The sequence below is a fragment of the Astatotilapia calliptera genome, chromosome 3 (genome assembly GCF_964374335.1).
Source record: "Astatotilapia calliptera chromosome 3, fAstCal68.1, whole genome shotgun sequence".
Taxonomy (NCBI): domain Eukaryota; kingdom Metazoa; phylum Chordata; class Actinopteri; order Cichliformes; family Cichlidae; genus Astatotilapia; species Astatotilapia calliptera.
The window spans coordinates 29,147,179-29,174,021 of record NC_137424.1 but is presented as its reverse complement, the minus strand read 5'-3'; the positions used below and the strand labels follow the sequence as shown (position 1 = coordinate 29,174,021).

General features: G+C 39.5%; 1 protein-coding gene across 8 annotated transcripts in view; it reads left to right on the top strand.

The window, feature by feature from the left end:
* nrxn2b (neurexin 2b) overlaps nucleotides 1–26,843 on the top strand; it is a 710,873-nt gene that overhangs the window by 316,917 nt on the left and 367,113 nt on the right. For 5 of the 8 annotated variants that reach the window (XM_080298327.1, XM_026160323.2, XM_080298326.1 and 2 more), the window contains 2 exons: nucleotides 6,984–7,285; nucleotides 22,649–22,672. In XM_080298327.1, coding sequence (XP_080154453.1) covers nucleotides 6,984–7,285; nucleotides 22,649–22,672 — 326 coding nt within the window. The remainder of the gene's footprint in view (nucleotides 1–6,983; nucleotides 7,286–22,648; nucleotides 22,673–26,843) is intronic. The other 3 variants (XM_080298328.1, XM_080298329.1, XM_026160300.2) reach the window with 1 other exon arrangement.

The window sequence follows — 26,843 nt, the reverse complement described above, 5'->3', positions numbered from 1 at the left end:
ATAATGGTCACCTGCCACATACCCACAGTGGGAAAATGAATATGCAGAAAGAAGGAAAAAGTGCAAATCAGAAGAAGTGTAGGGGCGTCTTGAGCTTGCTGCCACTATGTCTGATGTTACAAAATAGGTTGTTTCCAAGGTGACAGACAATCAAAGTCAACCATTTTACCCCCATTACTTTCTCTATCTTCAATTAGCATCAAGACGAATAGAGGGCAGGCAGAACTGTCTCATGGAAAGGTTCAATAAAAACTTGCAGCAGTGACAGTGACAGTACTTAACAGACAATTCTGACCCAACGCACAGAAGCAGTCTCGAAGTGAAGGTGAGAATTAGTGTGCAAATAATTCTTTATTGTATTCTTACAACAGCCCTTTAGTGCCCTTCAAATACCACCAAAGTAATGACATGAAGAAATTAAATTACAACGAACCTTGCCTGCTCCAAATCTGACCTGAAGCTTTATTAAAATTTTAAAAAATCCAGTGCAGTGTTTTTATGCCAGTGTGTGCTGACTAGGTGCTAAATCATGGGCTGAATAAATGAATGAATGTCTTGTAGAAAAAACAAAACAAAAGAACAAGACAAAAAGAGTAACATCATGATCATGAAAGTACATTTGAAAGTACAAAACATAACAAAAATACGCCATCTGAATGACTGCATTTGGGGATTACACTTTCTTTCAGCTGGCCAGTCTTATTTTCAGATATATTGTCTATAACTTCTCTGGAGGAATTCTTACTACAGCCGATGATTTAAAGACTAGATAAATACATGCTATCTCCAAGTCCTGTAGCTCTTTATCCACCTGTGTTATCTCCACCAATTTTGTGGCACTATCACTGACAGCTGGATAAATATTTTGTGTTTGTAGAGCTCAAGAGGTAAACACAAAAGCTAAGAATAACTTAAATGCCTTTTTGTTCTCTTTTATTACCTCAGTGTGCACAATTCAATAGTGACACTCGTGGGTTTTTTAGCAGCATCCATCTGAGCAAAAGGAACACTGTGAATGACATAATAGCACATTCACTATGGCTCAATGAGCATCTTGCGGGAAAGGAAGGACCAAACAAAGAGCCTTGGCCTGCAGCCAACAGGCTGCAAAGACACCAAATTATAGTCCCTTCATTACAGGATTGCAATCAGTTCATGGATCGATACATACAGTAATCACTATCTGTGCAGAGAAAGTAGAGTGAAAAGGATTGGTGGAGGGAACAATGTCTCAGTATTTCAGCCTCAGCAAGAGACTGGAGAGATCCATAACTGCATTCACAAATTGCCAATTTGGCTTACTAACCACAGGCTGTATCACGACCACACAAGAGGTAGGCTTCTAGCACAGGGCTCATCCTTAAATGCTACAATTTAAGGAAGAAAGTGTTGTGCATTTCATTATCAAGTGTGCAAAAACAAGAGAATCTGCAAATACATACCCATATCTAACCAAAAATGCACACATTTCTGTTGACATGCTGCTATTTTTGTTATCCCACGAGGCCACAACGAAGTGCCAGTACATGGCTGGTTTTAGAAACATGCTTTTAAACAGTCAGAGTAATTCATTAGCTTTGGTCTGAGCTTAGAATGCTGATAGTTTTATTTAAGGACAGCTGTTCAAATGAAACCTAAAACGTGTAGGGATCACAGAGATTTGAGCGTTTCCCTGCACCTGACCTTCTGACCCTGGAACTCACCCCTCTTTTCAAAATCAGCATAACCCTCCTTCTCCTGTCAGTGTACTCTATCTTTTAGCTCTCTAAAATTCCAATTTTAATTTGTGGAATACATGTTATGAGTATAAGAGTGATGATGCGTAGGCACTGCTTCTTTATCGCTGCCTTGGGAATTGGTGTGCTCATATGTGTGTTTGCTTATGAGGTGCAGATTTCATGAGCATTTGAGCATAAGCAGGTTCTTTAAAACTGGCCAAATGTTTAATAGCCAAACAAATGTTTTCTTCAGCACTTCACAGGCCTTGTCTTCCTTACAGCTAGCTTAGGAGACTAGCCGCTGTCTGTGGACCCAGCAGGCCTATTGGATTCATGAAGCAGCATCAAAGCTTTCATATGCCCCTTACATTTCCCACTGCTCTCTCTCATCTTGCTGCCGAATCGTTTCTCCAAAGCTGTCGGATACTCTCTCTGCAGGGTGGATGGCACTCATCGAAAACTAATAGAGGGTGACTTCATATGCACATGGCGTGTGCGTCTGTGCAAGAGCAGTGAGGTAATGTGATGTGACGAGCAGATTTGCCAGCGTGTGGTCATCGAGATTTTGAATGGTTTTGCATGCACACATGCGCGGGCGTTTATTTTTTTTTTTTGTCTCGTCTTATTCCGTTCTCTCTTTGCTAATTCCCCTAAAACTACGTAATCACTTCCGATATGTAATCCAATCGGCCAAAAAAGCAGTATGTTAAGGTTCATTATGCGTTGACTAATGCTCTGCACAAGTTTGGATGAAGCTAGTCATGCAGCTCATCTTATTAAACCTGCTCTCTCTCTGTCTGAGCTGAATCCAATTTAAAAACACATGCTGCTCTGTGCTTTTATTACTGTAAAAGCCAGCAATGGTTAGCTTAAAACGGCGCTTTTGGGTCCAGCACTGACAAACGCAGATTGTATTTGCGTATGACATTTTATCACAATTTAGGATACCCTATTTTTCCAGCAAGGACAAATTTTTGAAACACTTTGGTATGACAGGCGGGCATATTCATTTAATCATACCCCGATGCTTATAAAGTAGCACTTAAGTGACACGGTAGCTGTACTGTTAAGACTGCATGTGTGGTACTGAATGTGGGTGTGTAGGTCGAAGTGTGCGATAGGCTAAGACAATGCCGTTGATTCCTCTCTGGCTGGGATTCCATCGTCTTCCTGTTTCCCTCTTCACCCTTCAGTTCACATAAATAAAGCGCACATCCTCAAAGAACACAGAAGGCCACATAGCGCAGTAAACAAACTGCTTGACACAGTGTCTGCTGCAAAGTGCTTAACTGCTGCTGCGTTGATGGTGGTTTGATTGTGACAGAGCTAGTAAGTGGGAGTTGAGGTTAGCGTGTCCATTTTTCTGCGAGGTGTAAAGTTATGTGGGAAAAAAGTAATTTTTTAATGTGTTTTAATACTTTTTTTAATACTATTTTCAGGAGAGCTTGGGGAAAAAGAGGTGGTATGATACTTTTAAAAACTGGAAGGGTTCAGCACTTCTGAACATCATATTTTTATCAAGTCTGAGTTTGAATTTGCTTTGCACATCTTATATACTTGCATTATTTAATGTTTGAAACCACCAAGCTTCCAGTGGTGCTTCTTTCCATTGGATATAACAACCTGAAGACCAGGAAAGGCCACTGAAGTTGCATTTGTACATAAAGACAGATGATACGCACAATAAATCTGCGTATTCATGAGGCAACTGTTGGATGGATTGCTCTGCATAGTTGGAATGAGTGTATCACTTTGGCCCCTAAAAAAACTAGCACCAAAGGTGTATTTAACACATGTTATAAAATCAAATATCAGAGGAACTCAACATTTAATTGATTAAAAAATAAGATGTTATTATGGGTGGATAAATTTCAAATAAGTCATTTCTGTAATGTAGTCAGGGCTTCTGTGAGGTTAATTGAGACCTTGACAGCACTTTAGTCTCTTCTGCATGCTTCTGCGTCTCCTCTTTCCTCTGGCTAGAGTCTACTCTTGGGCTTTACTGCAAAAGATTTGATCAGAGTGAAACGCGTACACTTCAAGTGTGTATGTGCGCAAGAGCGCTACCATGGGAACTGGAGGACGAGATAGAGATGTAGATGTAAAATGAAAAAAAGATGCATAGGAACAAGCTCATATTCACAGGAGCTGGAGTGGTCTCAGAGAAAAGTAATTCTTTATATTAGGTTTTGCGCCTAGATTGAAGCGATCGTGTCACTCCTGGGAACCGGCAGGAGAGCTTTTCCAGTGCTCCACAGTGTGTAGGAAGATCACCCAGAGTATACAAAGGATACTGGAAATGACTTAAGCTGGCTAACATGAGAAGGATCAGTGGATCCCTGATAGCACTGCAGTGTGTTACTGACTTGCTAATGATGCTGTTTTGTTTCTTTTTTTGCTTCTACTTCTGGCTCCAAATTCTTATCCAAAAATCATATGACTGTGTTAACCTTTACATAATTTGCTGAAGGGCATTGTTGGCATCATGACCAAACTGTCTGGTGTTACAGTGAAAATCCACCCACCCATTTGTCCTCTCCTGTCACTCTCCAGCCTTATCTCCTCCCCTCAGCCTTCTGTTCATTAAACAGACATAAACAAAAGAAAGTTTTTTTGTTGTTTGTCTCTGCATTGCATGGAGCTCAGTCTCACTGAGCTCATGGAAGCACGGACAAGCTGTTTGTTGCTTACCGTTAACAGCCCATAGTATGGGAGGTGGTCCAACTTAGTACATAATTGAAAATGGTTGCTGTGGTCCATTTGCTACGCTTTTGTTCCTCCTGCATCAGCAACACAGGCACCGCTAGGATGCTGCTCTTGGGGGGATTTGCTTTTGTGTGTCATTTGTCCCCTCCATCTCCTTCTCTCCGCTCTTGATGCCTTTTTTTTATGACAATTCACACTTCAGTTGAGATTGCTCTAAATTTCGATTTCAGCCAAAATGCTCTTTTAAGTAGCTGTCTCTGTCTGGATGCTATTTGTCCCTCACTTCCTCTTTTTTTTTGTCACTCCTGAAATGTTTTCTTTTATGTGAGTGCATCCACCCATATTATGTGGCTGTGTTTTGTCTCAAAGTGAGCGCTATCATCTTCCTTAATGTTCCCGAAGTATAGCTGTTAGTATGTCACTTAACACGGCACTCTTTAAAGATCTCCTTTCCTTTGCTCGTGTCATCCATCCATCACTTGTTCCTCATCCACATGACGTAATGTGCTTTTTTCCTTACGTGTGCTGCCTGACACTGAAAAATCTTTGGTGATATAGGGCACTTGAACATCAAATCGACATGCTATTATTCCCCGGCCCACCCTTCCACCACACGCTTTTCCTCTCTCACCTGCTCATGTGATCTGGCCTTTCAATCTGTCCGCCAATGGGTTGGCCGCCCCTTCTGGCCAGCCCATCCCTTCTCCTCAGGGAAATGCACCAAGGTCTTGAAGTGATTCTTTTTTTCTTTTTCCGTGTGTAATGGAACTTCAGGATAAACTAGATTTGATGATCCACCCATACAGGGTCCTCTTGGCAGTTTGACTTTGCCCTCTCCCCCTCCCTAAACCTCATTACTCAAGGCTGATTCTTCAGACCGGCGTCCTCGGGGAAACAGAAGTGTAGAAGGGCAAATGAACATAGGAAGCAGAGTGTCACTTCAGATCACAGCTCATGTCAGGAAACTAGTTGATTTGTGTAAGTGCAGAGCGAGCAAGAGTTCTTTTAAACTTGAGCTCATGCTGTTGTCGGTGATGTTGTCTGTTTATACTCTTTTCTTTCTTTTGCCAAGCAGCTGAATTGCTATTATTCCCAAATTAAAATGACACAGAGTTGATCCAGCCAGGAAATGAGGTTATTGCTCTTTATAAGAGTAATGAGATTTGGGGCGACAGAAAATGGTTCAATTAAAATATTAGATATAAAATGTAAAAGGAGTAAATAAGTAGATTGCAAGTCAGAAGAAACAGTACGGCGAGCCAGATGTTACTATTTCTCCTGCTCAGTGAATCCAGCGTCCACGTCATGACTCAAGTGACGGAGGTGTCACTGTTCTCTGTGTTCTTGCTGCGTTTTTTCTGTTGTGACAGCTGCAAGTGTTTGTTCATTTCTTGACAGATGCACACAGTGTCCTCCCTGGCTGCTGTTAGGCTGCTGTTTGACATATGTCCATTGTACAAACTGTCTGTTTTGACTGGTAGTGTGTGAATAAAGCTCAATGTAGTGGAAGGAGGCCATGTGCTACAGACAGACTGGCAGGCGTTAGCAAAGTTGTCAACACCTTTTTTCCTCCCCTTCCTTCTCTCTTTAAAAAAGTGTTCTTCAGTTTCACTTTGTCTAGTCTCTGCTTTCATGTTTCTCTGTTTTGCTGTAATTCAAACACATCTTTGTATCTAATTGTAACCCAGATGTTTGCCTTGCTCTGATGAAAGGAATCCTATTTTACACAAGATGCTGTCGTGCCGCTGTGTTGTAGTGCAGATGCATCGGTCTGCACTGACGTTACTTGTTTGTGGGATTCAATTTATGAGCAAATATTGTTTTTGATCTGCAAAGCTTCCATGTTTAAAACGTTTGTTGGGGGTATAAGAGTGACAGCAACTATCAATGTTCTACTAAAATTAGTAACCTTATCAAATCAGTTGCATCTCCAAATGGGCTATATAACCTCACAATGCTTTTAACCTTCTGGAGTAAATGAACACACCAGTGCATCCAAATTACATCACCGTGTCAAGATGACCAGCAGCAAGCCGCAGCCTCACCAAGTCTCCGCTTCAACTTGTGTGGAATGAGCAGATTTGATGTACCAATCTTTACATTGGTACATTATACATTTTCGATGTATAAAAGTCCTACAGCAAAAGAAATAAAAAAAAAATGAAGCTAACAAAATAACCATGCTGATGTTGCCTTTGTACTGGACACATCTCACATGACAGAAGCTTTTTAGACATTCTGTGATTCTTGCGCTGTTAATATAAATTAAAAGAGCAAAAATGTTGTGTTTAGTGTTATATTTTAGATCACCTTAATAGATATTTAGGATATTCATTTGTTAATTTGTCATTTCTAGCTTCATATTGCAAAGCGCCATCTTTTAAATTAACCCTCTGATGTCTGTTTTTTCCCCACATAAAAAGTAAACTAATAATAGAATGACTGATATTTGAATACACACATGCTGCTAATTTCAAAGCTTTAACTCCTGAACAGAAATGTCCTTTTACTTACAGACCTACCTCTCTTTCCCCCTTACCCCCACTTTATTTTTTCCAGGCAAGGAAGAGTCAGTAGCCACCTTCAAGGGCAACGAGTTCTTCTGCTACGACCTGTCCATGACACCCATCCAGAGCAGCACCGACGAGATCACGCTTTCCTTCCGAACGCTGCAGCGCAACGGGCTCATGCTGCACACTGGCAAGTCGGCCGACTATGTAAATCTTTCCTTGAAGAGCGGCGCGGTTTGGCTAGTCATCAACCTGGGCTCGGGGGCCTTTGAGGCTCTGGTGGAGCCTGTCAACGGCAAGTTCAATGACAACGCCTGGCATGATGTGCGCGTCACCCGCAACCTGCGCCAGGTAAACACTGTCTGCATCATCCGAGGCCGCAGCAGTCAGGATTGTGCATCTGTTTGCCACACACGCTATCTTTGAATCATTGTCTTTTTTCTCTCAGCATATGGAGAATACGTTGAGTCGTTGTCTTACCTTTCTCCTCTCTTGCTTGTTTTTCTTCCTTTCTGTCATAACAGAAGTTTCTTTTTTGCAGGGTCAAGTTGAACAGGAGGACCTTTTCTATTTTCTATTACTATTTTAATGCTTTTTGTTTCAAAGATGAACCAGGCGACCAATGATACATGTCATCTTCATGCCCCTGTCATGCAAAGGCAAAAGATACGAAAAACATGTGACAGATAACATTATAGTTAACATGCATGAAATCAAAGAAATCCAAAGATTTATGCAATGTTCTTATTAATGAACCAGGAGGAGAAGTGCTCTGCTTAGTATGTATGCACATAATTTACTCAGGTACACAAATGGAATGCACCACAATTTATCAAAGGTGACAATGCTCTTAAGACCTTTCTGAACAAATTACCTAACACATCTTTGCAAACCTTTAATGGTAGCTAATGGAAAACAAAAGAACACAGGTTTGTGTGTAATCTCTGTGACATACCGTGGGTCTGTGTATGCTAGAAAGCACAAAGGACATGCATCGACAGTGAACTCTCTGAATACTGGACCCTCTGGATGCAGCAAGTCATCAATTGGCAGGTGCAGATACCAGCAGCAAGATACAATCAATTTCACTTACACCTGCCGTGCTTACTTCTTCACATTTTTGGGAGGAATTGTAATTGGAATAAATGGCTTGTCAGAACTAATAATGGGCATTGTAAGCAGTCTGGATGCAAAAAAGCCTAGCCTGAATACATTAACACAAAGATGGTGCATCAGCTTCTTTATGTTTGTCTTCAAAAATATCTGTGAAAAGCAGTCAGTAGTATTAAGCCACTTCTAGACAGTGGAGAACTTCTTGTTGTACAAAAAGCATGACAGCAAAGTGATTCTTAATGTGGAATAAGTGCTGTTAAATTATAGGGAATTTTTTTATGCTAACCACACTGCAATTTGAGTCGTATTGCAGTAATGTTCTTGGACATTTCAGTGCGGTAAGTTAGTCTGACATTTGTAAAGCTGATCTTTTATTAGCATATGCTGTACTTGCCTTAGGATAAAGGCAAAGGATCACACACTCAGAAACACACAGGCTCCATTTAGACACCCTGGCTCAGAAATGCACACATGTACGGACAAATGTGTAATCAGCAGAGCGAGACTAATGTAATGAGTTTGGAAAGCCAACACAAGTTTAAAAATTTACAGCATGAGCCAATCCACCTACCACCTACTGCACCATAATGATCATTAGGTAAATATGACATATGCCATACACATACGCACTTGCTACACTGACAGCATTATTGTCTGTCTGGAGGTTTGTATGGTATGCCTAGACATTCATGCCTCATTATGGGCATGAATGTCATGATCAGTTTTGGCTGTTAATGATTTCTTTGAGCTGGTCTTTTTCCCGTGTGGAATACGTACATTTTTCTTTTTTTCTAATCCACACATGATCAAAAGTATAAATACAGGCTAATTAGCTTTATGGGTGTATGGTAACCTCTGATTACAACTGTATACACTGTCTACTCCTGTTCATGACGCCCATCCAGAGCAGCACTGCAGCGCAACGGGCTCAAGCTGCGCACTGGCAAGTCGGCTGACTATGAGAATCTTTTCTTGATTGGAAAAAAAACATTGAGTTATAGTCAGTCAAGATAGCCTCATAACATATTTAATATATCTGGGTCTTGAAACTAGTAAGCATGTCTAGTGAACTAGATATTCTATGAGAACGTACATTGTTTTATTTCTATAACTTGGTGGAGAAATCTTGACACAAAACTTTTCAGATTTTTTTTTTAAATACTGAGTAATAAATATCTAGTTTTCTTCTGTTATGTAAAGTTCTACACATCTTTAATGTATAAAAACTAACCACCCACATCATGTTCTCGAGGCAGTCTCTATTGACTGACAGTCCAGACTGAATCCCCAGTGGATCTTTGTAATTGACTTAACAGGCACTCCTAATGTTGAAGAGCTCTACGTTTACACTGGACACTTCCCATGAAGAGACACTTAAACAGAGATATCAGTGACACTGACCACCTCTGACCCAGCAGATCAATGACTGCGGACATGTTTCCGTGTAGAATACAGTGGCGTGTGGCATCAGATGTTCTTACAGTCCTATTCAGTGCATTCAATTTTGAAATTTAGTCAGAAATGACCAAAGTTTTTACCATAGTCTATCAACAGTTGGCCAATTTAAGCTCAAATAATGAAGTCAATAATTTTCTTTTATAAATTTTACTTACAGTTTAATAAGTTGGACTACAATCCCAATTCCAAAACAGCTGGGACACTGTGTAAAATGTACGTAAAACAGAATACAATGATTTGCAAATCTCATAAACACATATTTTATTCAAAAAAGAAAACTGAACGAAAAGAAACTAGAAAAAAAAACTATTAGAAAAAGGCACTGGGTCATTTTGAAGTTGAAGGCACTCACCTCAAAACATTTTTGGAAAAGTGCCATGGGTGTTCTTTATTGTAGTTTTGATGCCTCAAATGTTTTCAATTGATAAAAGGTCCTGAAGGCCAGTTCAGCACTCTACTACAGTGAAGCCATGTTGTTGTAATAGATGCAGTATGCGGTTTAGCATTTCATGCCTGAAATGCACAAGGCCTTCCCTGAAAAAGACGTCATCCTGTAAATACGTTTATGGATGTAATAATTGTATACAAATATAAAACAGTTGTCTGAGTATATGAGGATTAAGGTGAATGTTATACTCATTTGATCCTACTCACCTAATACTACTTAAAATTCCCTGCACATAACACCACGTGTGTGATTACTATTAAATAAGAATTGTAGAGACTGGTTCATCAGCATGTGCACATTTGGTGACCTTTACATAAATTAAGTTATTTAAATTATATTATCTGTTCCTTAAATGCAACTGAAATGTGAACAGTCACTTACACAATTGAAACCATTGTCTTCTGCTGCCTATTGAAGCTAACATGATATATTAAAATATAGCCACCAAGCTACCAAATACTAGCTAAGGTCACTGAACCAGTGGTGTTCAAAGTCTCATCCATTATGCGTCTACTGTTCTAACGTCTCTTGCAACGTCATGCATATCTACGTCTGCATCAACAAGCTCCAAAATAAGTAAAGCCTGTGAGCTCTTACAAGCCCGGCCGTCTCTCTGACTCTCCCTCTCCCTCTGCATGTGTATATTTGCTGTCTTTCTCCACAAAACCTATGAATTTGTCAGCTTTGTGCAGGATAAAATGAAGCAGACAGAATTAGGTGAGGTGATAGGGACTTGCTGCCAAGAGAGAGAAGAGAAAGGGGAGGGGTGGGGAGAAATGGGTATACTATATGCCTAACAAGCGATCACAGCTTCAGAGCTCCCCTTGGTGGTAACCGACAGTACTGCAAGCATCTGTGAAGCGAGGGTAGTCTAATCCTAGTGGTGTATATTTGACAGACAGGTGAGTGCACTCATCTTGACCTTTCATCAGTGCAAATCTCTAAACTCAATACACAAACATGCTCACTCATACATACACTATTCACTTACACTTTGGTTTAAACAACTAGCAAGGCATCCCTCCCCCTCCCTCTGCATGGTTGCTTACCATCCTGGATTTCTGGTGACAGTTCTCTCCTGTGGGATTCCAAACACACAGCAGAAAAAAAAAGACAAAGATGGAAACACTCATGTCAAGGTGTCCTAGAAAATTATAAATATATCACACACAGCACCAAAAAAGAACTGAGAACTGAAAAAAATGGGTCAAATATTAAGTTTGCAATGCCACACTAGTTTAGGCCTCTCTCTCTCCTAATGCATCCAATTTTAAATAAAACCGCTCATTTCCACTGTACCATATGGTCAGTGAGCATTGATTTTCAGATCTTTTCAATTCCTTGTACGAGTTTCCCAGAAGCCCTGCAGACATAATAGGTGCTTGCCATTTACTTCTAAATGATTGTTTCTTTCTCCTCGCTCCTTACATTACCCAGAAAGTGGTGCAAACTGCCATCATGAAAGCTGCTCCAGTGTTCCCATTTCTGCTCAGAGGAGTCTGGAGGGATCCCAGAGGAAGCTTGGGTGACAGTACATATGATTCTCTGTCTTTTACTGGACACATACACTCCTGAAGTGGGAATCTGTCTTTTATTGGTCACTGAAGGAGAATGTAGTTCAGATTCGAAGCCTAAGAAAAAGTATGGAAATTAGAGTTACAATTGGCAAAACAGTCTGTGTGTTTTACAGAGCAACAGTAGAAAATCCAGGGCTTGTGATTGGCTATGTCTTTATTTGATTGCTTTTTTTATAGCACAGAAACAGGACAGGTTAACGCTGAACAGAAAGCTCCGACAGCTGTTTACTTGCATGAGCATTATCCCCATAGATTTAAAAGTTAAACAAAAAAAGCAGTGTCAAGCATCAGCTGTAAGTGTATGATGTCTGTTTTGTTCACGCATGATAAATGAAGGACAAAGGATTAAGTGGAAGCCCAGTGTATGCAAGCATGTAAGCATTTTTCCTTAGCAGGCCCCTGGCACTTGGTGGTAAGTGCATGTTTCCATCATCTACCACACATATGCACCCATTCTGTGATTTGTTAAGAAAACTATGATGCAGTTCCAGGGAATATGTTGGACGGGCATCGCTTAGTATACTTATTTTTATTGTTGGAGGGCAAACTTTCTGTGTTGACGATTACTTGAATGATCAAAATGGCCTACATACTGTAATGCTTAACAGGCATTTGGGTCCCACAGGCCATCAGAGGAAATATGAGACACATGCTGACAGAAGGAAGGAAATAAACACTTGTATTGCTGTATTTTTTGCTTGTGGGAGAGTGAAAGAGCAGTTTTGTGCACAACAGAGAGTGGGGAATGAAGTGCAGCGATGGCCGGGGGAGGGGGGGGGGGGGCACAAAAGGGGGAGACAATGGTTTGTTCTGTAGTACAAACACAAGAACAGAGGAAAGCGTTCTTTTAATTCCCCAATGTGACTTTACAATCAAAAGATTCAACATCCATTGAGTCCCAGAACTGGGTCTGTATCTTATCCAGCGCCTAGAGAGAGCGGGAGACCTTTGAACTCAATATCTCGGTTTTTTTGCTATCCCATTTTCCTTATTGTGTCACTGTCACCCTTTCCTCCCTTTTCCTCTCTCACCTTCGACATCATCTGTCCTATTCTCTTTAGCTAGGACAGAATATGACTCTCCCTTTCCGTCAGCCTTGATGTTCAAGTTTCCCATCCGTGCACCTCACCATATAACTGCAACAAAGCAGCTATAGAATTAATGAAGGGATCAAACAATTTTTTATGTTCTAGTGCGTAGTGTATAGGTCTGATGTTCAACGGCTGACCCAGAGTTCATCTTGAGCTGAAGGGCTTTGATTTGTACGAGGGTCGAGTTAAGCAAAGGTCATGTTGAATTCCAATCTTTCACACATACAGTACAGCAGGCGTTGTGCACTGCTTCACATCCTTCAGAATGCAATGAAACGACTGGGCAGATTTCTTTCCTTTTTTAAAAAAAAGTGCTATATGAAGTGCTATCTTTGAATTTAAAAAAAAGTTATAGTTAGCTTAGAAACAATGGAATCACAGCTATTATCAAATGAGAGAAAATGCAATTATAATTATTTTTCAAGGGGATTTAGTTACAAAATGTAGCCCCAAAGCCACTATGTGCAGCAGCAAACCCTTTGGGTTCTTACCAGAAACAAAGAAACAATTAAGTAACCTCAAATAAGGCACAAATCAAGGAAAACTTAGCATTGTCTTTCCAGCAGAAAGAGAGAATACACTGCCATAGTATGGAAGGTACAAACAAGCTCGCTGCTAAATGCAGCCTCTCTGAGCCTTTTTACAACAATTCCGATAATATACTGGAGATAGCCACGCTCCACAGGGGGAAGGAGTGTACCTAGATGCAGGAGGATCAAACCACAGTACTCACTAGTGCCACAAACAAACACGTGCACAGACAAACCCCATTAAACCCTGAACTTCGGCAATTTTGCATGCAAGTCCTCCGTAACGGATAGACACCGGTGCTAGCTGCATGCGTTCACATTATGCGCACAGCTCACATTATGTTTACACACATCCTTTCACTCTACCTAAGAAAGGTTTTAAATTCCAAAAGAAACAGTCGCAGTTGAATTGCTCAAAATGACTGAAAATCCCAAAGCTTCTTTGTCATTGTTTTTTGTGTTGAAAGCATTACTTCTTCTGAAATGTGGTATTGCTAAATGTACTGTAGCATACCAAAGCCATGCACTCATTTAAATGTAATGCCTGTTACTGTGACATTACAGTATGTATATATATATATATATATATATATATACTCTAGAAAGAGAGGTCAAAATGCTGTCCCTCTCCCTTTAATCAAATCTAGATGCTAGTACACTCCCCCCATTACCTGCTCTTTGTATATCTGTCTCAGGCTTGTTAAGAGTGTTTTTTAGCCTTTTCTGTAAGGCATGATCACCTGCAATAATCTTCTCTTTTCTTCATCCTCCATCCGTCCAGCCCTCATCCACCCTCCCCTCTCATCCAACCTTCCTCAGCCAGAATTCCTAAGAGAGGGCCAATCAATTTCTCTCCTGCTCATCTTGCCCACCCTCTCTCTCTCATTTTCACTCTATCTCTCGGTTCCATTCTTTCCAGCAATTTGTCACTTAGCAACGGTGTCTGCCATGCTGTTGGGTAGTGAATCATCCCTGGCTGCAGTCCTGCATTAACCCCTTTCCTTCAGCTTAGTCCTGCCATTAAATGCTGTGATATTATTGATAAACAAGTGGTTGAAAGGTTTGGGAAACATAATGCCTTCATCCCGTGCGTGTAAGTGCAATAAGAAAAAAGAAAATGTTGCATGACAGTAGCAAATTAACTTAATGATTGACAGGTTTCTGATTGGTTCCTGATGCAACTGGAACTCTGGGCGTCCATGCTATTGCCAGCTATCTCAATAATGTCAACATATTTTAGCAAAATGAATCATCGAAGCTCTTCTAGCTAAATCAAAAATGCTATTTAGAGTGTTCGTCTATGCCAACACACACAGCACGCACTTTTATGGTGATGATAGAAATTGCTTTTCAAGACAAGCATGGGTAGTGGATTTGTTTGATGTACAAAATGGCACACTAACACCCCTGTAATCCGCTCTCCATTTTCTGCCAATGACATTTTAAGTATTTCTAATGTGTTCCAGCCATGCTGAGAAGATATGGGGGTACCGTCATCATGTGCATGTAGGAGGATGTGCATTTAGGATTTTTTTTTTTTTTTTTTAAATATCGTTGTTACTTCTTCTTTTCTCCACTGTGTCGCTTTCCCTATGCTGGTTGACACCTCAAGCACAGGTCCTATCTATGCATTTCCTAAATGACAAGCACTTCATGTTAAAACATCAGCTCAGCTGTTTGATACCAATGGGGGGGGGGGGGGTTAGTGCATTTCAGAGGGGAAGAAAACTCATTTGCATCACATCTCCACTGCATTAGCATATGAGCCTGCATTTCCACACACTCTCAGTCATCAGCCTCATTTGTCACTACCTGCTCCAGCACTTTAATGTTTATTCATCCCTCTGCCTCGGAGACCTATAATCAGAAAACAGATCTATGCACCATTAGCACATTCAAACAGGTGGAAACAGGTAATAAAACACTGGTGAGACAGAAACAGGTAAGAGATTGAAACAGAGATTATGGTGAAACACAGGATAAGTCATGAACAAAGAAAGTGAAATAGGAGAGAGGGGCTTGTAGGAAACAATAAAACACTGGTAGTGAACATATTTGAATGACACAAAATGGGTCTGTATGGAAAACTGAGATGTGAGCATCCAAATGCATCCATATTAGGACAATGCATTGTTTTAATGCAATTAAACTTCCCATTAATGGAAGTTTTTCCTACCCACTGTCACCAAATGCTCGCTCACAGAGGGTCATTGATTGTTGGGGTTTCCTCTGTAGTCTTTAGCTTACATTGTAAAATGTGTTGCTGTGATTTGGCACTACGTACATAAAATACAATTGAACTGAATTTTAATTAGATTTTATCTGCTCTGGATTTAGCTGTCAGCTTTTAATAACATACAGTCTAATCCTGTCACAGTCTGTCGTACAGTTATTGGTGAAGAAACTGGCGTCTTTATTACGGCTTGTGTCCAGGTTGTCAACACCATGCTACTTTTTATAATTCAGTATTTGTGCAGAATCCTCACTCTGAAATGACACCCTTTCACTTGAATCCTCAGGGACAAACAGCAGAGCCTCACACCTTTACAGCTGATGTCCTTTGTTGCAATTTGTTTTTTCTCCGTTCAGTTTCATTCTCGAAAGTCCCTTTTCTCATTTCATTATGCGCTCGGTTCTCTCCAGCCTAGCTGCAACATTTTATTCTTATGAAGGGTGCTCAGAAGTGCATACGAAATATAAACAATTATGAACAGCTTGAGCTACTCTCTCTAAAACATGCATATTCATGTTCAGCTGCTATAGCAGCGCGCTCACAAACTGGATCAAAACGCATTTTAAGAGTCAGAGGGAGAAATAAATGTAAACTATTCATTTCATCTTTTATTATAAATTCTTATATTGCAATGCTTTGTTTAGTTAGTTGAGCCATCTGTCTAAAAAAAAAGAATGTGAGCATTTTCTTAGACTGAGTGGCATTTCGAGAACTGTGCCTGGCGACAACTGTGGCACAAACTTGGAGAAGAAAAGCATCCTCAGAATATTCCAATGAAACTTCAATTAGTGTTTTTGTTTTATGGAATGGATGTTCGAAGAAACATTGTAAAGTACATCTTTAAAAAACATGTGATTTTGAAACTGGAAGATTTTAAATTCTCAGCCATCACACTTGTGGATTGACCTTGAACTTTGCCTCTTTTGATGAGAATGTGATCTGAAAAGAAAGAAGAAAGACGGCGATGGGAAAAGAGAGAATTATGACCATTTACACCATGTCTGTGTTGCTCTGCTGCAATTTTCACGCACTTATACTTTCCTACACCCACATAGCTATGCAGAAGCACACACCCTCCTGCTGTTTGTTTGCAGACTTCTCTCTGCTGTAATTGGAGTGACATTTATATTTGCACCTGAAGCCTGTCTGCCAGTTTCCATTACTTGGAGCCAGACTTGGAGAGATGGAGACTTGACTGAATGCCACATGATTGGAATGAATGCAGAACCAAATGTACCTGAAAGAGCTATTTTGTATCGAAGCCCAGCTGCACGCCGTATGACAGGGTCACCTGCAGTGTCTGTGTTAGTGACGACAGCCCGATACACCACACGCGCACAAACAGCCAACTGGGCACAAAGGTGTATATAAATGCATGCGCACAGTCATGGCTGCACCCCCCCAAAAAAAATCCATGTGTCACTAGCCACTAATTCAGGCTTCAAATTCTAAGACAAACAGCACCTATTTCGACCATTGCAATATTATTGTTATTCAGTATTTTGAAAGGCTTGAATTGGAAATTTGTGCGAGAACGGTCATCAGTCTTAGAACTTTCTCAGTTACAGTGATAAATCTATCTGGCCTGGGAATCTTGGCTCCACGGCGCTATCCATTGATCATTTGCAGAGCTTTGTCATTAAATATTTATTCAGCTTATTCGCTGGTGGCCACAGTTCAGTAGTGGCCAGCATGATGAGTGTGTAAAAGATCAGCAACCAACAAAGCATCATTTTACATCTCAGCTAACTCTGGCTGGCATCCTGTTGGTTTTCTCCACACAGTGACAGAGACATGTCGACTGTTTCACCTGTAAAGTGCACCGCTACAAAGCACAGACAGTAGGTACCATGTTTATATTAACACAAGCTCATTTCTAGACCTTTCGTACTTCGGTATCAGATTTAGTACATGATTCGTCAATTCGGGGGCCCTTTGAGACAGATGCAACACAAAGTTGTTTGTCTGGGCCTGTGGTTGTTTACATGAGTGGGAGATTTATGCTCCATCAGCACATATCAGCATTCACAGTCTTTGTTTTCCCAGATGGGTCAATTACAGAGAGGGCAATGGACTGTCACAGCAGGAGCTCCAGGCATGCTGGGTTTGAAGGTTTAATAGGATGGGTAGATGAGGAAATACACTGTAAGAGAGTCAAATTTGCATTATATAGTCTTGCATTATAGTTTTCCAAAATCCCTTGTCGACTTTAATATTTGGCAATCCCAACAGCTCAGGTATTTCTGTAACGCTATCATCACCACTGCCACTAGCACCGACAGCCTTCTCGTATAGCAGTGTTGCAAACATTTCTAAAATGTCTCAACGCGCAACAAAGTGGGAAAATCAAGACAGAGAACCTAAAAACCAACTGGTTTCCATACCATTCTGTCTGCCACATGAGAGCAAAAGTAGAACAAAAGTTTAATTTTCTGCACGATTGATCTTGACTGTGGAACGCTAGTTTAGCAGTACTTAAGGTTGTCAAGCCTGCTGTAAAAAGTCTATACAATGGTTTTGCCTCTACACATCGACTTTCACGCTTGACTTCTAGTCTGGTAGTGTATTAATTTTGTGCTTTCCATTTATTATTATTTTTAAATCATATCACCACTCTAAATCCCGGTGTAGACTTTCTTTTGCTCAATGGTTGAGTAAACCAAAGCAAAAAAAAACCCCGAAAGGTTGTAGTAGCATGCTAAGCTTTATCAGACCACCTCAGTCATAATCTATAATCCATGACTGAGCATGGGTTGACCATGTTGGCCTAAAGTGGGCATATTATAAACCATTTTTGTCACAAATATCACAATTTATGTTTTAATTTTTAGCCCAGAAAACCACACATATGTTCAATGTACAATTCATTTACACCCATTGTGTTAGTTCTGTTCCTAACTGTGACTTTTAATGGCATTGAGTATAAGTCTGTGAACTGCTACTGTGAGTGATAGGGAGGAGCAAGGAATGGGACCACATGCAGATGACTGCAAGGAAATAAGTTAATGTGGATAAAAATGTTATTTCTACATTTTTTTGAAAAAAAAGTTCACATGTCATTTCCTTGTTCTTAATTTATATGTATATAGAGAGTGTCAAAAAGGACGTTGCAGTTCTAAAATATAGATTTTTTTTTCCATTTGTTTCCACAGTTTCTGATTGTCCCAGTATTAAAGTTTTACCTACCACCCTTTTAAGATTCAAGAGGAAAAACCTGCGCATACAGATCTGTTCACGAGACTGGGCTGTTCATACTGGTTTTGAATTCACCATCACCTTCAAACCTTAACGCAGTTGATGATCTACAGGGAAAAGAAGAGAAAGGTGGAGAGCCTGTCTTGCACTGGCAGTGACCTATGTATCGTACAGCGGTGGTTTGCAGCCACATTGTTGTTGTCATGGTTTCGTTCACGGTGGTGGAAGACTGGAGTGTGAGAGTGACAGATGGTGTTGCAGCACCTGCAGTGATGTGGATGTTGTAAGGGTCTATTGTGGTGAAGAGAGAGCTGAGTGAAGATAAAGTTGTCATTTTACTGGTACAGTAACACAAAGATGTGGTGGTGGTAGTGTGATGGTGGGGGGCTGCTTTGCTGCTTCAGAACCTGGGCAACCTGCTTTGATTTGTGGAACCATGAATTATGCTACCTACCAGAAAACTGGTGACCAAGTCTTGAAGAAGCCTAGTCTGATTAAATCTGGATTAAAACCCCTCCAATGTGCCTGATTTAAAGCAATTCTGCAAAGAAGAGTGAGACAAATTTACTCCAGTTCTTGTTGGCAGGGACGGCACGACCAGGTAATCAGTTTAGAGGACAATACTTTTTCGCATATGGCAGGTAGGTTTTTCCCCCTCGTGTGACAAAGTGTGACGAATATGCAAGAAGAAAAGAAATCAGGAAGTGGGCAAATAATTTTTACATTATGGTAGATTTACATTCCTGCCCTCAGGAAAAAAACATTTTCGTATGCAAAAAAGAAAAGAAGAGAGGCAAAAAATATCTAATTTAGTGTATGCATCATTTACAGACCTATACTCAGCTGTTAAAATTGTGTTTTGTCTACAAGTTGAGGTCCTTGTATTTCAGCATCTAGCTAGCGCTAATGAAAAGGAGCGAGCATAAAGCGGGGAACATAGTATGGCAATTTCAATTGCAGTGTTTCTCTCAGCTCAACAGGTTTTAACAAACACAGAAATAATATGTGCAGTTTGTTACACAGTGTGTCTGCTAGCTAAACATGATGTATTTCCCAGGGAGAGAAAACAGTACGAGATAACTCTACTCAGGATTAAGATGTTGGAAAAATGGGGCAGAAGAGGAAAAGAAAGATTATTTTAACAGCTAAGGGCTGCTCCGTGGCATCTGATAAACTGGAAATGTAAAGCTAACATGTGTTATTCAAAGGCTGCATGAAAACACTGGGCAGGTTAGCTTGCCAAGTATGTTTTTTGTTTAACTAGTAAAGCTCAGAGCAGCACAGGCACACAAAGAAAACCTACTAGAGCGCTTAAGAAAAAAATGATCGTTGAGTAGTGAAGAAAACGGAACCACAACTACAAAACAGTTTTACTCCCGTGTACTAATATTACTTTATAATTATGTTAATGTCGCACGTTCAGTTAGCTCTGGACAAAAATATCTGACAAGCTGAAAAAGCTTCCTTTTACTTTTCTTACTTTGAATGCATTTCAGACTTGTATTTTTTCACTTTGAATTGATTAAACTTTAAATGTTAATTAAACTTTTAACATGTTTTTTTTTTTTAAACAAGTGCTCTCATATTAGTAGGGTCCAGTTAAAATGGGCTAAATGTGTACCTACGATGCTTCCTAAAAGCCTCCTGGGTTAGCAGGAGGAAACCTCAGGGTAAACCCAGGATATGTTAGAGAGATTATGTATCTCAGATGGCTTGTAAATACCTCATCATCCTAGTGGAAGAGCTAGACGTGATTGCTGGAGAGAGGAAGGTCTGGGCATCTCCCTTTAAGCTGCTGCCCTGCTGACGTTCGCTCTGACAAGGGGGTAAAAACATATGTGGATAGTGTTTTATGTATGTTAAAAAAAAGCAAACAAAATAATGAAGTGAATTTTATTATACATGTCCCTTTAAAACCTTTACCTAGACCTACTCGGGAAAACTACTCTTCATAAAGCATTCCACCACCTATATTTAACCGTTTTCTATTATTTTCAAGGTCATCTGATTTTTGTGAAGGACAGACTTTTCACAACCATTCCAGGGCTGTCGAAGAACTGATAGTTCCAACAGATAAGTTAAGCATTCAAACATCAAGTACATGGGAGGGATTTAAAGCTGGCAAATGCTATCTTTTGCATTTAATAAGTTCTAATTCCTTTTCTCTTGCTGCATCACAGGTCATCTGTTTTGAAAGCTTAAGTCGTTGTCACCAAGTAAATAAACCTCTGTCAGGTCCATTTTTTAAAGCCTCCTATCATATCTATAATCTTTAGTAAGTTCAGAGACAGTGTTCAGAGAGTTCATTGTGGTGCTTATATGCAAATTTACACCCACCACTGAATATTCCTTTGCCTAATTAATGGATTAAGAGAAGTCATTAGACACAGTGGGTGACTGGTGACAGCACTTTATTGTGACCCCAGATCAAAGAGTGGGTGTGCTTGAAGCTTCAGTTTGGCCAGTTACCCTCATGGGAAAGACCTTCGTCATGGTCACCACTTACATTCAGCTCCCACACAGATAGCATGAATACACAGTAATCTATCCCACACACAGACACACTTGTATCATCTACAGCACTGCTGTAGATGATACAAGGCTCACATACAAACGATGGTTGAAATTTCCATTATTTTTAATTTCTCGTCAGCATTACTTGGAGCTTTTTTTTAATATATAGTTCTTTTAATTTGACATTTTGCTTCTGGCAAGTTAATTACTCTGTGTAAAATCTGATGACCTAACTGGGATTTAAGGAGAGAAACTCCTTTTACCAGTGTGTGTGTCAGCTGCGATCCTTCACAGTAGTTAAAATGTTAAAATCAATATGCAATATGTCCACTCTGTTCGGAGGAAAAATTCCAGAACACCATTTACCTTTTTGAAGTGTTAATGCTCCACTTGCATGGTTGAGTCTTAATGCTTTATGCACGGTGTGAGAAACTGAATTTTCTGTTAATGTACAACATGAAATTAAAGCCTCAAATAATGCAAAATTTTCATAAGATCAATGACGTGACATTTAAAGACAGAAGGACACTGAATGTACAGAAAGGACTAACGCGTCATTCCATGCTCACTATTTCATTTTTTAGGGACTGCGAGCTTTCCTCTTTACAGGGGAAATGATTCAAACGACTAAACGAACATCTATCTTTTTTAGGTTGTTGCAGACACCAGAACCACAGCGAACCTTTCTGTCCTTCTTTCTCTTCCTCTCTATCCTTCAGCCTTTCTCACTCTTTTAAGTATATCCTGAATTAATTCCATTTTCCTAAATGCTTATACTGTATTTTTTCCCATAATTGAAGATTTTTTTTTATTTTACAATGGAGTAATTTCTTTTTTTGTCTTCCCCTGCATACATCACAGCAGCCCTAAATGACTACTTGTGGGAATTTTGCTTATAATAGATAATTGCACCTTTTCAAGTCATCAAAAACGACACCCTACCAACAGAAAGCCCACTGAACAGATTAGTCTGCCAGAGTGAATACTAATACTGATGTACTTTTCCCTCATTCCCTCCCGCTTTCAAAATAAACCTCCCCATCAAAACTGCCCAAATCCCCTCTGTGGAAGTTGATTTGCTAACTCTTGTCTCTCTTACTAACATGGTTCAGAATTCTTCCAATTTGATTACTTTCGTGGGTGAATTTTCTTTTCCCTTACCTTTTATGATTTCAACAACTAACACTGTGTCATTCACGGAATGTAAACCATCTGTTGTTTTCTCTAATTAACTTGCGACTTACATACTAACAAATGTACTGTTATCCTTTTATACCTTTTATTTTTTAATGAATTTTATTTTGAAAATGACCCTTAAAAACGAAATAGTTGCTTACAGTTGCTTTCTTTATTTCTTTATTTGGATGTTCTACTACAGCTATATAAAAAATAATATTTTCTTTTTCACTATTCTTTTTACAATCAAATTGCCTGATTTTATCAAAGGCGATTCGTTTTTTTTTTCTTTCCCACTTTTTTCGGGGCTTAGGTATGTTTTGAGTTTTTTTAAGGTTTGTCATTTTTTTCTTTCTCCTCCCCCTGTTTTCTCCTGAAGCACGCAGGCATTGGACACGCTATGGTAAACAAACTGCATTATATGGTAGATATCATTCTAATTGTCTTACACTTTGGTTTGCCCTGGGTTTTCCGTTACCTCTTTCTATTCTGTTTGCTTTACTGAAACTACAATCCTCCATCAATTCCAAGGTAGCTGGAAAAACTCCACCTTTCTGTTTTTATTTTAGCCCTCTCTCTGTATTTATATATGTTAACCGCTTTTTATTGCCATCCAGTTTCCCTTTCCTGTTAAGACTTAATGTTTTCATCCAATGAGGTCTGCTCAAAAGAAAAGATATAGGGAATTATATCAGTTTTTATTTTTTATTTTTTTGGTTGTTGTTTATTTTCTTTGTCTTTTCATTTGTTCTTCTTTTTAAACACTATCCGTATGAAGAAATAAAGAATCATTATGCAAGATATTTTCTCAATTTAGCATTCTGAAATTTTGATGAGAAACTATATTTTGTTAATCCCTATTCCCTTTTTTAAATTTATTTTGTATTTTTTTAAGAAGAACCCTTGAAGTGAACGTACACAGCAGACTTTTCAAGCAGCCTACTCTGGCCATTCCAGTGAAAGGAAGTAAAAATACATTTTTCACTTTCTGTTTTTTATATCATTTTTCTCCCAATATTTTAAAAAGTGTGAGAGAAATGCCACTAAAGACACTGTTTTGCTATGGTATTTCAGTTAGACTCGTTTGGCATGTTATTGAGTGCCCTGTAATCTAGGTTTGCCGTCTTATGGTTTATAGAGTCATGAAGATTATTTACAGCTCTTGATTTATCGGTCAAAGCCCTCACTGTAAAGAAGGCTTCAAATGAGGGCTTGATCCCATTAGTGGCCTTAGGCTGATTTATGATCAACCTGGGGCTGTTCTCAGTCTTGTACCTGAACAGTCTTCCTCTCTTACACGACGATGTGCGCACGTAATAAAAGGTTTTCATGGACAGTTAGTTCCCTGAACACAGGTGCAGGGGTGATCAGACAGTTTTACACTGAATAACCAGCAAAGTGGGGAAAGTTTGGCAAAATAACTCGTAGACCTTTATATTTAAAAATACGTAAACAAAGACAGACTGACAAAAGCCTTACTGAGATCTTATTTTACTAACTCCTATTAGGCCTTAGTACATAACAGTAATGCTGCCATCAGGGTGTAGCTAGAGCCAGCCTTACTTGCTTTCACTGGACTTGCCCAATCAATGAAGGAAACTGTCTGCCCATCGATGCAGACATAAAGGGAAGTGACTGGGAAAATCTGTGTACGATCGACCCCTCATTAACACTAACACTAACTTATATTTCTTATACTTTACTGCCCTCACCCCTTGCATGAAAAGACTCCTATCCTCTTCGATCTTCTTTTTGTTGTTGTTGTTTTTTGATACAAAGATTGCATTGAGTATATATGTATATGTATATATCACGGCTAACGTATATACATACATATATCAGTTGTCCTACTAAAATCAATATGGCCATAAGACATGTTAGCCACATTCTCCTTATTGTTTTTATTTATTTTATTTTATTATACTTTGTTTTATTTCTTATATAATTTTAACTTCAAAATTAACTTACTAAAATGAATAATGACCTCACACGTTATCTTGCTAAAACAAAAAAAAGGGAAAAATAACGAGGGGAGACAGATTTTCATTTTCTGGTGAATAAAGAATTGATGCCCCAAGGAATAAATCTGGCCAATCCATCAAATCCCATGAGTTGGAAAAGAAAAGTGTCATGTGCAGAAAGCCACTGTATCTGGTAGTGACTCACTGAGTCTTGGCTCAAATTTGACAAAAGTGATAAAGCAATTTTCAACTCACATCAGAAAAGCTGTAGTGAAATTGTAGCAGAGGCATAATGAGAACTGCAATCACGAGCAGATGTTTTTGTGTTTTTTCTGTGTCCAATATCATGAAGGACGTGGACAGTGGTGAAAAGCTATTTCCTGCTATCTTTGACCAGAATTTGAACATCTTCTCTCCCCTCTCAGTTTTTCCTATTCTTTAAAAAACCCTCTCATGTACGTGGATTCCATCTGTGATTGTTTACTCCGGTCCCATTTTCTCCAACTTCCACCTCCAAACTGAGTATCCAGTGGCTGTATTCCTGCACCATGTCTGCATGATTCTATTGGCTAGAAGTGTTCACATCAGCATTCTTATAGGGTGTAAATGCTGCTGTATCCCAGCACGTGTCAGTTTGTTGTACACGTGTGTTGATGCATTTTTTTATGTTGCCTTCTTGTCTAAAACCCCGAACACTAAAAGCTCTCTTGCTTTTCCTTTTCCCATTTGTCTGGTGTCGTGATGCCCTGCGATTAAATTCGCCCATTTTGCTGCATTTTGCCAGATGGTTTATTTTATACATTTCTTTTAATAGTTGACCTTTTTGTGTTGTGTCTCAATGAATTCTTCCTCCAAGCCCATCCTTCCGGTCATCTTTTTTATTTAAGTGCATGGCTTGTGTGTCACCCTGTTAGCTTGTATGGATTCATTTTGTTTCTTCTTAATCAAACAAACCCTTGTCACTTGAAACAACACATTCAGTCCAAATGTGGATCTGGTTTGAGCAATCAAATTGCAGAGGACTTTTAAAGAATCCTCACATACTTTTTTCACTATGACTAAATTGTTACTAATCTACTGTTTGGATAAAACCTTTGTTGTAACTGTACTAACAACCATTTTTGTGTCTGACTTCCCCTTACTTACAAAAATACTAACCGATTTTGTTCACCCTCCAACCCTTTTAACTCGTTTCGGCGCATAGTTTAAAACCCCTCTCTCTTGCGCAAATGGCACTCGCCCCAAGCTTCCCAACCCTCCCCCCATGCCTTTACTAACACAGGTTAGTTCGTCACCTCAGGGTTTACATGTCAAAACTCCACATTGAAGTTCAAAAATAGGGCTCTCTCCACTTGCGACCAGTTAGGACTTTTGACTCGCTGCCAGACACCTATGGAAACCCATCGCATGGGTGGGAATGCATTCGTTTCTGTGTAATATATTGTTTCAACTACTAAAGATAACACATTGTTCCTTTTTTTAAAAGACCTGTGACAGTAATCAGATGTTGTTCCAACAAGGGTAAGTGACACATTTCTATGTAAACATGTTCCCCTGCATGGATAAGTGTATTAAAGGAGTGATGGTACTGAAAGGAAAGAAATCTCTGACAAATGGGCCTTATGAAGATTGGATGGTCAAAATAATGGCTGTTGTTGAATTTTAGGTAGAACATGAAGCAATCGTGGGCGACTGATACAAAGCGAAAATTTATTTTTCTTATATGGAAACCGTACGACTTCCATGTGTACGTAACCAGTATCGTCTAGGCACGTTCTAATGTTCTTTTTCACTTTCATTTTTATTCTGTGGGTGAGTATTGAATCATTGTTTCTTATTTTCTTTAAATGTAAGTAGTTAATGTGAATTTCTGTGTATGCACATGGCAAAAGATTGGTGACTTGGCCCTATTCAATCACAAACTGATAGCAGACTGATTCCGTCTAATTGCCATGTTATGGTCATCTTGATCAAAGTCACTTTGTAGACAGCTGACCGTGGCTGCATTTCTGGTCCCCAGCTTTGAACCATTTCAAAGTCATCCAAGTTGGAAGTTTATTGGACATAGTGGCAATACTTTTGATTGTGCCACAGTTTCCAAATACTGTTTTCCCTATTGTGACTGTAGCATAGAATTATGCTCAAAATGTCCATAGAAGCCACATCTGGTTTGGAATAGACTACATTTAAAGTCCAATTTAAAAAAAACAAAAAACAAAAACTAGTCTGTTGGTAGATGCTGATTTATCAGGAACAAGTAGACATGAGAGAGTGGCTGAAAGCAGAGGTTAATAGCTTAAAAGAATCAAGTTCAGCAGCATGCGAGTGGGTGAAATAGATTGCTTCTTATGATTTGAACCCTAGAGCTGTGCCAATCTCTTCATAGTGTATTCAGCTTTAAACATCTTCATTGTGTCTTTTATACCTGGGGCAATCAGTTCAGCAGAGTTTAGCAAGGTCTTCTTAGTTTTCTGTATGTACAGGGCTAAACAGGTATCTGGCGAGCAGCTGGGTAAAACCGAGAATCCAATAAAGGCTGCAGCTGGGGCTTGAGTTAAGTCTGTGTATTATGTGCTGTATGTGCTGCTTGTTGGAGGCACACGAGAAAGGCCG